General features: G+C 45.9%; 1 protein-coding gene across 1 annotated transcript in view; it reads left to right on the top strand.

Annotated features, from left to right (window-relative positions):
• The window catches only part of LOC139265752 (transmembrane protein 182-like), a 141,953-nt gene that overhangs the window by 53,891 nt on the left and 68,733 nt on the right, over positions 1–19,329 (top strand). Inside the window, exon 3 of the mRNA XM_070883109.1 lies at positions 14,166–14,258. Coding sequence (XP_070739210.1) covers positions 14,166–14,258 — 93 coding nt within the window. The remainder of the gene's footprint in view (positions 1–14,165; positions 14,259–19,329) is intronic.

Below are 19,329 nucleotides of genomic sequence, written 5' to 3'. Positions count from 1 at the left end.
CCACTCCCTTTCTCAGTAAAACACTCCCTATCTCAGTAACCCACTCCCGATCTCAGTTAAACACTCCTTATCTCAATAACCCACTCCCTATCAGAGTAACACACTCCCTATCTCAATAACACGCTCCCTATCTCAGTAACACACTCCCTATCTCAGTAACACACTCCCTATCTCAGTAACACTCTCCCTATCTCAGTAACAAGCTCCCTATCTCAGTAACACGCTCCCTATCTCAATAACACGCTCCCTATCTCAGTAACATACTCCCTATCTCAGTAACACACTCCCTATCTCAGTAACAGGCTCCCTATCTTAGTAACACACTCCCTATCTCAGTAACATGCTCCCTATCTCAGTAACACGCTCCCTATCTCAGTAACATGCTCCCTATCTCAGTAACACGCTCCCTATCTCAGTAATACACTCCCTTTCTCAGTAACACACTCCCTATCTCAGTAACACACTCCCTACCTCAGTAACATGCTCCGTATCTCAGTTACATGCTCCCTAACCCAGTAACACGCTCCCTATCTCAGTAACACACTCCCTATCTCAATAACACGCTCCCTACCTCAGGATCACACTCCCTATTTCAGTAACATACGCCCTATCTCAGTAACATGCTCGCTATCTCTGTAACACACTCCCTATCTCAGTATCATACTCTCTATCTCAGTAACACACTCCCTATCTCATTAACACTATCCCTATCTCAGTAACACGTTCCCTATCTCAGTAACACACTCCCTATCTCAGTAACACACTCACTCTCTCAGTAATCCACTCCCTATCTCAGTAACACACTCCCAATCTCAGTAACACACTCCCTATCTCAGTAACACATTCCCTTTTTCAGTAACACACGCCCTATCTCAGTAAAACACTCCCTATCTCAGTAACCCACTCCCTATCTAAGTAAAACACTCCCTATCTCAGTAACACACTCCCTATCTCAGTAACACGCTCCCTATCTCAGTAACCCACTCCCGATCTCAGTAAAACACTCCCTAGCTCAATAACCCACTCCCTATCTCAGTAACACTCTCCCTATCTCAGTAACGTGCTCCCTATCTCAGTTACACGCTCCCTATCTCAGTAACCCATTCCCGATCTCAGTAACACGCTACCTATCTCAGTAACACACTCCCTATCTCAGTAACACACTCCCTATCTCAGTCACATGTTCCCTATCTCAGTAACACGTTCCCCATCTCAGTAACACTCTCCCTATCTCAGTAACACGCTCCCGATCTCAGTAACACACTCCCTATCTCAGCAACACTCTCCCTATCTCAGTAAACCACTCCCCATTTCAGTAACATGTTCCCTATCTCAGTAACACGTTCCCGATCTCAGTAACCCACTTCCGATCTCAGTAACGCACTCCCTATCTCAGTAAAATGCTCCCTATCTCAGTAACACGCTCCCTATCTCAGTAACATACTCCCTATCTCAGTAACACACTCCCTATCTCAGTAACAGGCTCCCTATCTCAGTAACACACTCCCTATCTCAGTAACAAGCTCCCTATCTCAGTAACACACTACCTATCTCAGTAACACGCTCCCTACCTCATGCTCCGTATCTTAGTTACACGCTCCCTAACTCAGTAACACGCTGCCTATCTCAGTAACACACTCCCTATCTCAGTAACACTCTCCCTATCTCAGTAACATGCTCCCTATCTCAGTAACACGCTCCCTATCTCAATAACACACTCCCTATCTCAGTAACATACTCCCTATCTCAGTAACACGCTCCCTACCTCAGGAACACACTCCCTATTTCAGTAACATACTCCCTATCTCAGTAACACACTCCCTCTCTCAGTAATCCACTCCCTATCTCAGTAACACACTCCCAATCTCAGTAACACACTCCCTATCTCAGTAACACATTCCCTTTTTCAGTAACACACGCCCGATCTCAGTAAAACACTCCTTGTTTCAGTCACCTACTCCCTATCTCAGTAACACACTCCCTATCTCAGTAACACACTCCCTATCTCAGTAACACGCTCCCTATCTCAGTAACCCACTCCCGATCTCAGTAAAACACTCCCTAGCTCAATAACCCACTCCCTATCTCAGTAACACTCTCCCTATCTCAGTAAAATGCTCCCTATCTCAGTTACACGCTCCCTATCTCAGTAACCCATTCCCGATCTCAGTAACACGCTACCTATCTCAGTAACACACTCCCTATCTCAGTAACACACTCCCTATCTCAGTCACATGTTCTCTATCTCAGTAACACGTTCCCCATCTCAGTAACACTCTCCCTATCTCAGTAACACGCTCCCGATCTCAGTAACACACTCCCTATCTCAGTAACACGCTCGCTATCTCAGTAACATATTCCCTATCTCAGTAACATGCTGCTATCTCAGTAACACGCTCCCTAACTCATTAACACACTCCCTATCTCAGTAACACGCTCCCTATCTCAGTAACACTCTCCCTATCTCAGTAACACGCCCCCTATCTCAGTAACACACTCCCTATCTCAGTAACACACTCCCTATCTCAGTAACATGCTCCCTATTTCAGTAACACGCCCCCTATCTCAGTAACACGCTCCCTATCTCAGTTACATGCTCCCCATCTCAGTAACACGCTCCCTATCTCAGTAACACGCTCCCTATCTCAGTAACACACTCCCTATCTCAATAACACACTCCCTATCTCAGTAACACACTCCCTATCTCAGTAACACAATCCCTATCTCAGTAACACGCTCCCTATCTCAGTAACACACTCCCTATCTCAGTAACACGCTCCCTATCCCAGTAACACACTCCCTATCTCAGTAACACACTCCCTATCTCAGTAACATGCCCCCTATCTCAGTAACACGCTCCCTATCTCAGTAACACGCTCCCCATCTCAGTAACACGCTCCCTATCTCAGTAATATGTTCCCAATCTCAGTAACACGCTCCCTATTTCAGTAACACGCTCCCTATCTCAGTAACACGCTCCCTATCTCAGTAACACGCTCGCTATCTCAGTAACATGCTCCCTATCTCAGTAACACGCTCGCTATCTCAGTAACACACTCCTTATCTCAGTAACACACTCCCTATCGCAGTAACAGACTCCCTACCTCGGTAACATGCTCCGTATCTCAGTTACACGCTCCCTAACTCAGTAATACGCTCCCTATCTCAGTAACACACTCTCTGTCTCAGTAACACTCTCCCTATCTCAGTAACACACTCCCTATCTCAGTAACACGCTCCCTATCTCAGTAACAAGCTCCCTATCTCAGTAACGCGCCCCCTATCTCAGAAACCCACTCCCTATCTCAGTAACACATTCCCTATCTCAGTAACAATCTCCCTATCTCAGTAATACGCTCCCTATCACAGTAACATGCTCACTATTTCAGTAACACGCTCCCGATCTCAGTAACACACTCCCTATCTCAGTAACACGCTCCCTATCTCAGTAACATGCTCCCCATCTCAGTAAAACGCTCCCTATCTCAGTAATATGTTCGCTATCTCAGTAAGACGCTCCCTATCTCAGTAACACACTCCCTATCTCAGTAACACGCTTCCTATCTCAGTAACCCACTCCCGATTTCAGTAAAACACTCCCTATCGCAGTAACCCACTCCCTATCGAAGTACAACACTCCCAAGCTCAGTAACCTACTCCCATTCTCAGTAACACACTCCCTATCTCAGTAACATGCTCGCTATCTCAGTAACACGCTACATATCTCAGTAACACACTCCCTATCTCAGTAACACACTCCCTATTTCAGTAACACTCTCCCTATCGCAGTAACACTCTCCCCATTTCAGTAACACGTTTCCTTTTACAGTAACACGTTCCCTATCTCAGTAACCAACTCCCGATCTCAGTAACGCACTCCCTATCTCAGTAAAACGCTCCCGATCTCAGTAACACGTTCTCTATCTCAGTAACAAGCTCCCTATCTCAGTAACATGCTCCCTATCTCAGTAACATGCTCGCTGTCTCAATAACACACTCCCTATCTCAGTAACACACTCCCTATCTCAGTAACATGCCCCCTATCTCAGTAACATATTCCCTATCTCAGTAACACACTCCCTATCTCAGTAACATGCCCCCTATCTCAGTAACACACTCCCTATCTCAGTAACATGCCCCCTATCTCAGTAACATACTCCCTATCTCAGTAAAACGCTCGCTATCTCAGTAACACACTCCCTATCTCAGTAAAACAGTCCCTATCTCAGTAACCCACTCACTATCTCAGTAACCCACTCCCTTTCTCAGTAAAACACTCCCTATCTCAGTAACCCACTCCCGGTCTCAGTAAAACACTCCTTATCTCAATAACCCACTCCCTATCTCAGTAAAACACTCCCTATCTCAGTAACACGCTCCCTATCTCAGTAACACGCGCCCTATCAGAGTAACACACTCACTATCTCAGTAACACACTCCCTATCTCAGTAACACACTCCCTATCTCAGTAACACTCTCCCTATCTCAGTAACACGCTCCCTATCTCAGTAACACGCTCCCTATCTCAGTAACAAGCTCCCTATCTCAATAACACACTCCCTATCTCAGTAACACACTCCCTACCTCAGTAACATGCTCCATATCTCAGTTACACGCTCCCTAACTCAGTAACCCACGCCCTATCTCAGTAACACACTCCCTATCTCAGTAACACGCTCCCTATCTCTGTAACACACTCCCTATCTCAGTAACAAGCTCCCTATCTCAGTAACACACTCCCTATATCAGTAACACACTCCCTATCTCAGTAACACGCCCCCTATCTCAGTAACACGCTCCCTATCTCAGTAACACACTCCCAATCTCAGTAACACACTCCCTATCTCAGTAACATGCTCCCCATCTCAGTAACACGCTCCCTATCTCAGTAACACACTCCCTATCTCAGTAACATGCTCCCCATCTCAGTAAAACGCTCCCTATCTCAGTAATATGTTCGCTATCTCAGTAAGACGCTCCCTATCTCAGTAACACACTCCCTATCTCAGTAACACGCTTCCTATCTCAGTAACCCACTCCCGATTTCAGTAAAACACTCCCTATCGCAGTAACCCACTCCCTATCGAAGTACAACACTCCCAAGCTCAGTAACCTACTCCCATTCTCAGTAACACACTCCCTATCTCAGTAACATGCTCGCTATCTCAGTAACACGCTACATATCTCAGTAACACACTCCCTATCTCAGTAACACACTCCCTATTTCAGTAACACTCTCCCTATCGCAGTAACACTCTCCCCATTTCAGTAACACGTTTCCTTTTACAGTAACACGTTCCCTATCTCAGTAACCAACTCCCGATCTCAGTAACGCACTCCCTATCTCAGTAAAACGCTCCCGATCTCAGTAACACGTTCTCTATCTCAGTAACAAGCTCCCTATCTCAGTAACATGCTCCCTATCTCAGTAACATGCTCGCTGTCTCAATAACACACTCCCTATCTCAGTAACACACTCCCTATCTCAGTAACATGCCCCCTATCTCAGTAACATATTCCCTATCTCAGTAACACACTCCCTATCTCAGTAACATGCCCCCTATCTCAGTAACACACTCCCTATCTCAGTAACATGCCCCCTATCTCAGTAACATACTCCCTATCTCAGTAAAACGCTCGCTATCTCAGTAACACACTCCCTATCTCAGTAAAACAGTCCCTATCTCAGTAACCCACTCACTATCTCAGTAACCCACTCCCTTTCTCAGTAAAACACTCCCTATCTCAGTAACCCACTCCCGGTCTCAGTAAAACACTCCTTATCTCAATAACCCACTCCCTATCTCAGTAAAACACTCCCTATCTCAGTAACACACTCCCTATCTCAGTAACATGCCCCCTATCTCAGTAACATACTCCCTATCTCAGTAAAACGCTCGCTATCTCAGTAACACACTCCCTATCTCAGTAAAACAGTCCCTATCTCAGTAACCCACTCACTATCTCAGTAACCCACTCCCTTTCTCAGTAAAACACTCCCTATCTCAGTAACCCACTCCCGGTCTCAGTAAAACACTCCTTATCTCAATAACCCACTCCCTATCTCAGTAAAACACTCCCTATCTCAGTAACACGCTCCCTATCTCAGTAACACGCGCCCTATCAGAGTAACACACTCACTATCTCAGTAACACACTCCCTATCTCAGTAACACACTCCCTATCTCAGTAACACTCTCCCTATCTCAGTAACACGCTCCCTATCTCAGTAACACGCTCCCTATCTCAGTAACAAGCTCCCTATCTCAATAACACACTCCCTATCTCAGTAACACACTCCCTACCTCAGTAACATGCTCCATATCTCAGTTACACGCTCCCTAACTCAGTAACCCACGCCCTATCTCAGTAACACACTCCCTATCTCAGTAACACGCTCCCTATCTCTGTAACACACTCCCTATCTCAGTAACAAGCTCCCTATCTCAGTAACACACTCCCTATATCAGTAACACACTCCCTATCTCAGTAACACGCCCCCTATCTCAGTAACACGCTCCCTATCTCAGTAACACACTCCCAATCTCAGTAACACACTCCCTATCTCAGTAACATGCTCCCCATCTCAGTAACACGCTCCGTATCTCAGTAATATGTTCCCTATCTCAGTAACACGCTCCCTATCTCAGTAACACACTCCCTATCTCAGTAACATGCTCCCTATCTCAGTAACACGCTCCCTATCTCAGTGACCTGCTCCCTATCTCAGTAACACGCTCCTTATCTCAGTTACACGCTCCCTATCTCAGTAACATATTCCCTATCTCAGTAACACACTCTCTATCTCAGTAACACGCTCCCTATCTCAGTAACACGCTCGCTATCTCAGTAACATATGCCCTATCTCAGTAACATGCTGCTATCTCAGTAACACGCTCCCTAATTCAGTAACACGCTCCCTATCTCAGTAACACATTCCCTATCTCAGTAACCTACTCCCTATCTCAGTAACACGCTCCCTTTCTCAGTAACACACTCCCTATTTCAGTAACACACTCCCTATCTCAGTAAAACACTCCCTATCTCAGTAACACGCTGCCTATCTCAGTAACCCACTCCCTATCTCACTAACACACTCCCTATCTCAATAACACACTCCCTATCTCAGTAACACGTTCCCTATCTCAGTAACACACTCCCTATCACAGTAACACTCTCCCTATCTCAGTAACACGCTCCCTATCTCATTAACCCACCCCCTATCTCAGTAACACACTCCCTATCTAAGTAACATGCCCCCTATCTCAGTAACATACTCCCTATCTCAGTAAAACGCTCGCTATCTCAGTAACACACTCCCTATCTCAGTAAAACAGTCCCTATCTCAGTAACCCACTCACTATCTCAGTAACCCACTCCCTTTCTCAGTAAAACACTCCCTATCTCAGTAACCCACTCCCGGTCTCAGTAAAACACTCCTTATCTCAATAACCCACTCCCTATCTCAGTAAAACACTCCCTATCTCAGTAACACGCTCCCTATCTCAGTAACACGCGCCCTATCAGAGTAACACACTCCCTATCTCAGTAACAGACTCCCTATCTCAGTAACACACTCCCTATCTCAGTAACACTCTCCCTATCTCAGTAACACGCTCCCTATCTCAGTAACACGCTCCCTATCTCAGTAACAAGCTCCCTATCTCAATAACACACTCCCTATCTCAGTAACACACTCCCTACCTCAGTAACATGCTCCATATCTCAGTTACACGCTCCCTAACTCAGTAACCCACGCCCTATCTCAGTAACACACTCCCTATCTCAGTAACACGCTCCCTATCTCTGTAACACACTCCCTATCTCAGTAACAAGCTCCCTATCTCAGTAACACACTCCCTATCTCAGTAACACACTCCCTATCTCAGTGACCTGCTCCCTATCTCAGTAACACGCTCCGTATCTCAGTAATATGTTCCCTATCTCAGTAACACGCTCCCTATCTCAGTAACACACTCCCTATCTCAGTAACATGCTCCCTATCTCAGTAACACGCTCCCTATCTCAGTGACCTGCTCCCTATCTCAGTAACACGCTCCTTATCTCAGTTACACGCTCCCTATCTCAGTAACATATTCCCTATCTCAGTAACACACTCTCTATCTCAGTAACACGCTCCCTATCTCAGTAACACGCTCGCTATCTCAGTAACATCTGCCCTATCTCAGTAACATGCTGCTATCTCAGTAACACGCTCCCTCATTCAGTAACACGCTCCCTATCTCAGTAACACACTCCCTATCTCAGTAACACGCTCCCTATCTCAGTAACACTCTCCCTATCTCAGTAACACGCCCCCTATCTCAGTAAAACACTCCCTATCTCAGTAACACGCTCCCTTTCTCAGTAACACGCGCCCTATCAGAGTAACACACTCCCTATCTCAGTAACACACTCCCTATCTCAGTAACACACTCCCTATCTCAGTAACACTCTCCCTATCTCAGTAACACGCTCCCTATCTCAGTAACACGCTCCCTATCTCAGTAACAAGCTCCCTATCTCAATAACACACTCCCTATCTCAGTAACACTCCCTACCTCAGTAATATGCTCCATATCTCAGTTACACGCTCCCTAACTCAGTAACCCACTCCCTATCTCAGTGACCTGCTCCCTATCTCAGTAACACGCTCCGTATCTCAGTAATATGTTCCCTATCTCAGTAACACGTTCCCTATCTCAGTAACACACTCCCTATCTCAGTAACATGCTCCCTATCTCAGTAACACGCTCCCTATCTCAGTGACCTGCTCCCTATCTCAGTAACACGCTCCTTATCTCAGTTACACGCTCCCTATCTCAGTAACATATTCCCTATCTCAGTAACACACTCTCTATCTCAGTAACACGCTCCCTATCTCAGTAACACGCTCGCTATCTCAGTAACATATGCCCTATCTCAGTAACATGCTGCTATCTCAGTAACACGCTCCCTAATTCAGTAACACGCTCCCTATCTCAGTAACACACTCCCTATCTCAGTAACACGCTCCCTATCTCAGTAACACTCTCCCTATCTCAGTAACACGCCCCCTATCTCAGTAACACATTCCCTATCTCAGTAACACGCCCCCTATCTCAGTAACATGCTCCCTATTTGAGTAACACGCCCCCTATCTCAGTAACACTATCCCTATCTCAATAACACACTCCCTATCTCAGTAACATGCTCGCTATCTCAGTAACACACTCCCTATATCAGTAACCCACTCCCTATCTCAGTAACACATTCCCTTTCTCAGTAACCTACTCCCTATCTCAGTAACACACTCTCTATCTCAGTAACCCACTCCCTATCTCACTAACACACTCCCTATCTCAGTAACACACTCCATATCTCAGTAACACGTTCCCTATCTCAGTAACACACTCCCTATCTCAGTAACAAGCTCCCTATCACAGTAACACACTCCCTATCGCAGTAACCCACTCCCTATCTCACTAACACACTCCCTATCTCAATAACACACTCACTATCTCAGTAACACATTCCCTATCTCAGTAACACACTCCCTATCTCAGTAACACACTCCCTATCTCAGTAACACGCTCCCTATCTCAGTAACCCACTCCCTATCTCACTAACACACTCCCTATCTCAGTAACACACTCCCTATCCTAGTAACATGTTCCCTATCTCAGTAACACACTCCCTTTCTCAGTAACACGCTCCCTATCTCAGTAACACATTCCCTATCTCAGTAACACACTCCCTATCTCAGTAACATGTTCCCTATCTCAGTAACACACTCCCTTTCTCAGTAACACGCTCCCTATCTCAGTAACACACTCCCTATCTCAGCAACACGCTCCCTATCTCAGTAACACACTCCCTATCTCAGTAACACGCTCCCTATCTCAGTAACCCACTCTCTATCTCAGTAACCCACTCCCTATCTCAGTAACACGCTTCCTATCTCAGTAACACACTCCCTATCTGAGTTACACTTTCCCTATCTCAGTAACACGCTTCCTATCTCAGTAACACACTCCCTATCTCAGTAACAAGCTCCCTATCTCAGTAACACATTCCCTATCTCAGTAACACACTCCCTATCTCAGTAACACGCTCCCTATCTCAGTGTAACCCACTCCCTATCTCAGTAACACTTTCCCTATCTCAGTGTAACCCACTCCCTATCTCAGCAACACGCTCCCTATCTCAGTAACACTCTTCCTATCTCACTGTAACCCACTCCCTATCTGAGTAACACGCTCCCTATCTCAGTAACCCACGCCCTATCTCAGTAACACTCTCCCTATCTCAGTAACACACTCCCTATCTCAGTAACACGCTCCCTATCTCAGTAACATGCTCCCTTACTCAGTAACATGCTCCCTATCTCAGTAACATGCTCCCTATCTCAGTTACATGCTCCCTATCTCAGTAACATGCTCCCTATCTCAGTAACACGCTCCCTATCTCAGTTACATGCTCCCTATCTCAGTAACACACTCCCTATCTCAGTAACAAGCTCCCTATCACAGTAACACACTCCCTATCGCAGTAACCCACTCCCTATCTCACTAACACACTCCCTATCTCAATAACACACTCACTATCTCAGTAACACGTTCCCTATCTCAGTAACACACTCCCTATCTCAGTAACACACTCCCTATCTCAGTAACACGCTCCCTATCTCAGTAACCCACTCCCTATCTCACTAACACACTCCCTATCTCAGTAACACACTCCCTATCCTAGTAACATGTTCCCTATCTCAGTAACACACTCCCTTTCTCAGTAACACGCTCCCTATCTCAGTAACACACTCCCTATCTCAGTAACACACTCCCTATCTCAGTAACATGTTCCCTATCTCAGTAACACACTCCCTTTCTCAGTAACACGCTCCCTATCTCAGTAACACACTCCCTATCTCAGCAACACGCTCCCTATCTCAGTAACACACTCCCTATCTCAGTAACACGCTCCCTATCTCAGTAACCCACTCTCTATCTCAGTAACCCACTCCCTATCTCAGTAACACGCTTCCTATCTCAGTAACACACTCCCTATCTGAGTTACACTTTCCCTATCTCAGTAACACGCTTCCTATCTCAGTAACACACTCCCTATCTCAGTAACAAGCTCCCTATCTCAGTAACACATTCCCTATCTCAGTAACACACTCCCTATCTCAGTAACACGCTCCCTATCTCAGTGTAACCCACTCCCTATCTCAGTAACACTTTCCCTATCTCAGTGTAACCCACTCCCTATCTCAGTAACACGCTCCCTATCTCAGTAACACTCTTCCTATCTCACTGTAACCCACTCCCTATCTGAGTAACACGCTCCCTATCTCAGTAACCCACGCCCTATCTCAGTAACACTCTCCCTATCTCAGTAACACACTCCCTATCTCAGTAACACGCTCCCTATCTCAGTAACATGCTCCCTTACTCAGTAACATGCTCCCTATCTCAGTAACATGCTCCCTATCTCAGTTACATGCTCCCTATCTCAGTAACATGCTCCCTATCTCAGTAACACGCTCCCTATCTCAGTTACATGCTCCCTATCTCAGTAACATGCTCGCTATCTCAGTAACACGCTCCATATCTCAGTAACATGCCCCCTATCTCAGTTACATGCTCCATACCTCAGTAACATGCTCCCTATCTCAGTTTCATGCTCCCTATCTCAGTAACATGCTCCCTATCTCAGTAACACGTTCCCTATCTCTGTAACACACTCCCTATCTCAGTAACCTGCTCCCTATCTCAGTAAAATCCTCCCTTTCTCAGTAACCTTCTCCAGTTCTGCAACCCTCCGAGATCTCTGTGCTCCTCCAGCTCTGGTCTCTTGTGCATCTCCCACTTCTTCGGCTCACTTTTGGGTCCCTGCCTTTAACCATCTAGGCTGCATTTACTCCCTAAACCGTTCCATTTCTCCACCTCTCCTTCAAGACTTTTTAAAAAATCTATCTCGTCAAGCAAGTTTTTTGCCATCCTTCTGAATGGCGCCTTTGTTTGCCTCAGTGTTAATTTCTGTCTGATTACGTTTCTATGTGGGATATTTTTCTATATTAAAGGCACTATGTAAATGCAAATTATTGTTGTTGGTTCTGCAAAAACACCAGGCCCTGAATCTGTGAGCAGGCTCTGATCTTTGGCGAGAGCCAAAGCACTTTACAGCCAAATAGAACTTGTGAAATGTAGTCACAGTTGTAATGTAGGAAATGTGACAGCCAATCTGCGCACAGCAAGCTCCCACAGAAAATAGCAATAATGACCAGATAAACTGTTTATTGATTTTGGTTGAATAATAAATATTGGCCAAACCACCGGGAACAACTCCTCTGCTCTTCTTCAAAATACTACCATGGGATCTTTTGCATCCACCTGAGACAGCAGAAGGGGCCTCGGTATAACATCTCATCTGAAAGATGGAACCTCCGACAGTGCAGTTCTATCTCAGCACTGCAATGGAGTGTCGGCCTAGAAATTGTGCTCAAGTTCCTGGATAGGATTTGAACCCATGACCTTCTGACACAGAGGCAAGTGTGCTGCCAACTGAGCCATGTCTAACACCATTAATTTACACTAATGGAGCAAGGTCCCAGAATTTACAGGCCAATGTGTTCTTATTTAATGCTTCACAAATATATTTTTCTGGGGTGTGTTACAAATTTGAACCTTCAACTTCACTTTTTCCCTTGGGAATCAGACCAGCTCATAATGTGAAATATAGTTGATCTGTTTTTGCCTTTTACACATCTCCTGCACCTTTATCTCTGAGCAGATTGATCAGTTAACATGGCTAGACCTGGAATGAAATGGGAGTTTCCAGGGATATAGAAAGTAGTCAAAACTGCCTATTTCTACCTGTGTAATATCCTCCGCCTGCATCTCTCGCTTACCCTACCTTCCGTTAAACTCTCATCCCTGCCTTCAATATCTCCAACTTCACTTCACCTTCATTCTCCTTGCTGCCTTCTCAAACGCAAACAAACTCCAAGTCATCCAGAACTCATCCAGATGGGATAAAAATGGCAAACTCCTGCTAATCTAATATTCCAGTCTTTGCCTACCTGGACTGTTCACCTTCCCTCTGTATATTGATGCTATAATCTTTGCCCTGTTTGATGTTCCTACATGTGCTTGCATCACACTTCCTGTGCAACCTCCTCCAGCACTACATGCCATCTCTCGCCTTCCCCTCTTTGGAGTCCCTACTATTGTGCACCTCCACTACTCTGTAGGCATTACTACCTGTTCCAGAGCCTTCGGCCATTTTGGCCTTGATCTCTGCAACCCTCTCCCTATGTTGCTCTATCTCTCCTCACCTTCAAAATTCTCCTCAAAAACCTACCTAGTTGATCTCACCCTCTAGCACCTACTCTAAAACATTCCCAAATCCTGCTTAGTGTCTGAAGTCTTGTGAAGCATGTTGGAAGTCTTGGCTTGGTTATGTGTAAACTCTTGCTTTACTATTACAGCATAGGACAGCTCTCCTGGAAACCCAGGTTTTGGAAATTTCTGCTGATATCAAGTCATGCCCATTTATTATTTTCAGTACATAGAATTCCCTGATAAGTATTCCTGAGGTAAAGTGACCCACTGGCTCACATTGATTGATGTGCGCGGCTCTCATCACTGCAAAATTATCCTTAATTTGTCAAGGAAAGTAAACCTGTGTCTGAAACAAACCCGTAAAAATAATTTGTGAAGTCATAGATTTGACCCCTGCAGGCACCCTTACACTTCATGTTGTTTATGTTCATTCAATAGTAATAATGCATTATTTTTTTTTAAATTACTGCAAGATCAACTCTTCCAGGATTTCAGTAGCAGATTTTTTATTTATCTTTTTGCTTTCAAATATTGGAAGTCCTCCCAGTTTGTTTTCTCTGCTCTCAGTCTCTCCCAACTCATCTTTAAGCTACAAGAATGGAAAAACAAAGACTACCAAAGATGCAGAATTAAAAGTTGTGCAGTGATTCTTGTAAAAAGTTGAAACCCTTTTTGTTCTCATCTGAACTCATCTGATGTTCAAGATCTAGCCAAAAGAATCTTAGCAAAGAAAGCTTTGACCAAAGTGGATACACATTCAGTAATATCTGTCCCGTAGTCACAAATTTGCTACATTCTCTTTGAGAATTTTATTAATATCTTCTTATTTTGTATTGTACAGCAAACCAACCCCCATCCAAGTACTGTGTCCATGGCTATCTCTTTCCTTTTCCAATCGCAATGAGACCTGTGTCTTCACATGACAGTACTGCTGGTATGTTTTGAAATATAATTAGCTTTAAATAAGTACATGGTTGTCCTTTACAATTATATATGATTTTTCTAGCATTTTCTATATTGTCAAGGTTGTCGAATTTGGATGTTCTTTGGCAATTTGATTGGTCCATTAAGTCCGTGTCGCTTTCTACCACTCTGATTGATCTGTGTTAATCATTTGATCCATGCCCCTGTTATTCTTCCAGCGATTTGATTGCCTAATGGGAATCAGGTGAACAATGGGTCCCAATAATCTTCCAATGTTCCGATTGGTCAGTGAGTACCATGTGATCTATTCCTCCAATTATTTGCCTGCAGCATTTAGAAAGCCTCCAGATTTTTTCATGTTTCTTCTATTGATCATTGGCCTTGCAGCCATTTAATTCTTATTTGTTAATTTGGTTTCCATTTCTTTTTGTACTGTCTTTAGAAAAGCACAATGCTTTTGGCCCAATTTGGTCAACGGTTGAGCTATTGTTGATTTCATCCTTCAGGTTCTGCTAATTTTCAGTATCATCTCCCCAGAGTCGAATAAATTCACCTTCTCAATTTTCCAAGCATTTACATTTCAGGATTAAACTGATGTTGAAGCAGGCTTCATATCTTAAGAGAGATTACATTTTGCCTCCACCTATCAGACTTGAATAGCTCTCCAGATATCTGTGAATTGAAAGGAAATGAGCGGGGACTCGCAGAAAGAAGAGAGAAAGAGAAAGTGAGAGGTCGATGCAGGCAGACATTGTCTGAGAGGTATACAGACACAGGAGGCAGAAGGGGAGACCTACAGAAAGAGTAATAATCACAGAGAGTAAAGATAATGAGAAAATATGTGAGAACCAGAGAAAATCGCAAGGAAAAGGAAAGAAGAACAGACAAAGGTGGTGAAATGGAAAGAGAGACTGCAGCATAAATTACAGGAAAAGGGAAAGACAAGTTTTTACTCTAACTTTTGTCCATGTCATGTATTCAACTATCATTGTAACCAATGTATAAGCTGATCTAAGTTGTACACTTGAGAACATTGACCACAAGAGAGTGAACTTGTGGGGGACACTCCTAACCTGGACTTCCAAGTATAAAAGGGGAAGCTCCACCCACCTTCATCACTTGAGGTCTTAGTAATAAAGGTAACTTGTCACAGAGTGACCTTCTCTCAAGTATAGGCCTCGTGTGCATTAATACTGGAAAGTAAGGACATATCATTGGCGACGAGAAACAGGGATTTAAACCACGCGAGCATGGCCACCAGCAGCACAGAAGAGAGGTACTGTGTTGGTGATGATTGGCACGACTTTATTGAGAGACTACAGCAAAGTTTTGTCACTAAGGAATCATTGGGACAGGATTCGGCTCATAAACGCAGGGCTCATCTCCTGACGGTTTGTGGATCCAGAACGTACTCCCTGATGAAGGACCTTCTAGCACCAGAGAAGCCGGCGGACAAGACGTTCGAAGAGCTCAGTAGGTTGATCGGGGAACACCTTAAACCGGCGAGCAGCATGCACATGGCAAGACACTCGTTTTACACGCACCGGCGGCGCGAAGGGCAAAGCATTCCAGACTTTGGGGCAAACCTCCGGCGACTGGCGAGCCTATGTAAGTTCCCAGATGCATGTAGAGTGGAGATGCTGCGAGACTTTTGTATTAAGGGCATCGGGCATGCTGGGGTTTTCAGGAAACTGATTGAGTCCAAAGACTTGACCTTAGAAGCGGCAGCTCTGATAGCCCAGACATTTATCTCAGAGGAGGAAGAGACCAGAATGATGTATGACAAGAATCTTGGCTCAAATGCGGCAAACGACCAGGGAGTGAACATTGTTAACGCGGCACACAGTTTTCTAGGCAGACAAGGGCAATCGGACATGCCCCAGTATGTAGTCGAACCCAAAGGGGGAATTCAACAGAGACAATGGCTAGCTGAACGGTGATTCATGCCATCGCAATGGACAATGCGGCTGATAATGGGGCCATCAACACCTGTTAATGGTGTGCTTTAGGACAGTTACAGAGACAGTCAGAGATGATCGACTGGTAATGGACTTTTTGTTTCCAACAATGGGGCCTCCAGCTCATGCTGGAGGTGTGGAGGCAAACATCCAGCCAGAGCTTGCAGGTATCAGTAATATACCTGCAGAAACTGCAACATCAGCGGTCACTTGGCGCGTATGTGAAGGAAGCCTGCAGCCAGGTTGATGTACGAGGAGGACGGGCCTGATGTAAGCCCTACAAGGCCAAATAAATACTGGGGGAAATTGCTGGAAACTGAAGTTCAGCGAGTTCATGTGGAGCACATATACAGTTCATACACCAGGACACCACCGATAATGATGAAAGTGCTCCTCAATGGCATCCCAGTATTCATGGAGGTAGACACGGGGGCCGCCAGTCCCTGATGAGTATCAAACAGTTCGAAAGGTTGTGGGTGTCCAAGGCCAGGAGGCCAAAATTATTGCCGATTGACGCACAGCTACGGACATATACAAAGGAGATCATTCCGGTGCTAGGCAACACCACTGTAGTCATGACCCACAAAGATTCGGAGAACAGGTTGCCATTCTGGATTTTCGCGGGGGACGGTCCCGCACTACTGGGGAGGAGTTGGCTTGCTGTCATGAACTGGAAGTGGGGCAATGTCAATGCAATTTCTTCTGTGGAGCGAGTATCATGATCACAGGTCCTAGACAAATTTGACTCATTATTTCAAACCGGAATCGGCACTTTCATGGGGGCCAAGGTAGTGATTCACATAAACGCAGATGCCAGGCCAGTACACCACAAGGCAAGAGCGGTGCCGTACGTGATGCGGGAAAAGATAGAATGCGAATTGAACCGTCTGCTGAGGGAAGGCATCATCTCACCAGTCAAATTCAGTTACTGGGCGAGCCTGATCGTGCTGGTGCTCAAGGCGGATAGGTCGGTCAGGATATGTGGCGATTACAAGGCCACCATCAATTGGGTGTCACTCCAAGACCAGTACCCACGACCGAGAGCGGAGGACCTCTTTGCGACGCAATCCAGTGGCAAACTTTTTTCAAAATTGGACCTGACCTCAGCTTACATGACCCAGGAACTGGCGAGTGAGTCGAAGAAGCTGACCACCATCACGACACACAAGGGGTTGTTTGAGTATAACAGATGTTCGTTCGGGATTCGTTCGGCCGCCGCGATCTTTCAGCGAAATATGGAACGTCTCCTCAAGTCAATTCCAAGGATGGTGGATTTTCAAGATGACATCCTCATCACGGGTCGCGATACTGAAGAACACCTCCACAACCTGGAGGAGGTGCTACGCAGACTGGACCGGGTAGGACTGCGACTGAAACAGGTGAAGTGCGTCTTCTTAGCTCCAGAGGTAGAATTCCTGGGGAGTGGGTAGCAGCAGACGGGATCAGACCTACTGCGTCCAAAACGGATGCGATCCAGAGAGCACCCAGACCCCGCAACACAACAGAGCTGTGTTTGTTCCTGGGGCTCCTGAACTATTTTGGTAACTTTCTTCCCAAATTGAGCACACTGTTAGAGCCGCTACACGTGCTCCTACGCAAAGGTTGCGATTGGGTCTGGGGAGACAGCCAGGAAAGGGCTTTTGATAGAGCACGCAATTTGTTATGCTCCAACAAACTGTTAACGTTATATGACCCGTGTAAGAAACTAGTTTTAACGTGCGATGCATCGTCCTATGGGGGCGGGTGTGTGTTGCAGCATGTGAATGCCAATGGTCAGTTACAGCCGGGAGCTTCTGCCTCCAGAAGTCTGTCCCAGACAGAAAGGGGCTACGGGATGGTAGAAAAGTAAGCGCTAGCATGTGTATATGCAGTAAAAAAAATGCACCAGTACCTGTTTGGCAGGAAATTTGAGCTGGAGACAGATCACAAATCCCTAATGTCCCTTTTGGCCGACAACAAGACCATAAATACGAATGCAACGGCGCGGATACAGAGATGGGCACTCACGTTAGCCGCCCATGACTACACAATTCTGCACAGACCGGGCACTGAAAACTGCGCCGATGCACTCAGCAGGCTCCCACTAGCCATCACTGAGGGCGCAACTGAGCATGATGCTGAGATGGTGATGGCTGTTGAAGCTTTCGAAAGCGAAGGCTCACCTGTGACAGCCCGTCAGATTAAAGTCTGGACAAATAAAGACCCGCTACAGTCTTTAGTTAAGAAATGTGTCCTGAATGGGGACTGGGCGGCCACGTACGGGCATGCCCTGAGGAATTTAAACTGTTTCTCAGGCGCAAGGATGAACTCTCGATTCAGTCCGATTGCCCACTGTGGGGAAACCGAGTAGTCATGCCACAGATGGGCAGAGAGGTGTTTACCAGAGAACTTCACAATGAGCACCCGGGCATTGTCATGATGAAGGCAATTGCCAGGTCACACGTTTGGTGGCCAGGGATAGATGCAGATCTGGAACTTTGTGTTCGCAGGTGCAACACGTGTGCTCAGCTGGGGGAGCCCCCCTTAGCCCCTAATCCTGGCCTGCCAAGCCATGGTCACGCATCCATGTGGACTACGCAGGTCCTTTCATGGGAAAAATGTTTTTGGTCGTAGTAGATGCCTACTCCAAATGGATTGAGTGTGCATTTTAAATTCAAGCACATCCTCTGCCACTGTCGAAAGTCTACGAGCAATGTTCACTGCCCATGGTCTACCGGATGTCTTGGTCAGCGACAATGGCCCGTGCTTCACAAGCACTGAATTCCAGGACTTCATGGCAGGCAATGGAATCAACCATGTCAGAATGGCACTGTTCAAGCCTGCCCCAAACGGCCAGGCGGAACGAGCAGTGCAAATAATCAAACAGGGGATGCTCAGAATCCAAGGGGGTTTCCTATAAAGCCGCTTATCACGCCTCCTGTTGACCAATAGATCCAAACCACACTCGCTCACAGGGGTTCCACCCGCAGAGCTGCTAATGAAAAGGACGCTCAAAACCAGGTTATCCCGTATACACCCCACTATGAAAGAAATTATTGAGAGCAGGCATCAGTCACAATGTGACTACCATGACAGGAATGCGAGGGCGCGATGTATTGATGTCAATGACCTTGTTTTTGTCCT

This window comes from Pristiophorus japonicus, chromosome 6 (genome assembly GCF_044704955.1).
Source record: "Pristiophorus japonicus isolate sPriJap1 chromosome 6, sPriJap1.hap1, whole genome shotgun sequence".
NCBI lineage: Eukaryota > Metazoa > Chordata > Chondrichthyes > Pristiophoridae > Pristiophorus > Pristiophorus japonicus.
Note: the sequence above shows the minus strand (reverse complement) of the source record. Positions and strands in the feature narration are given on the sequence as shown.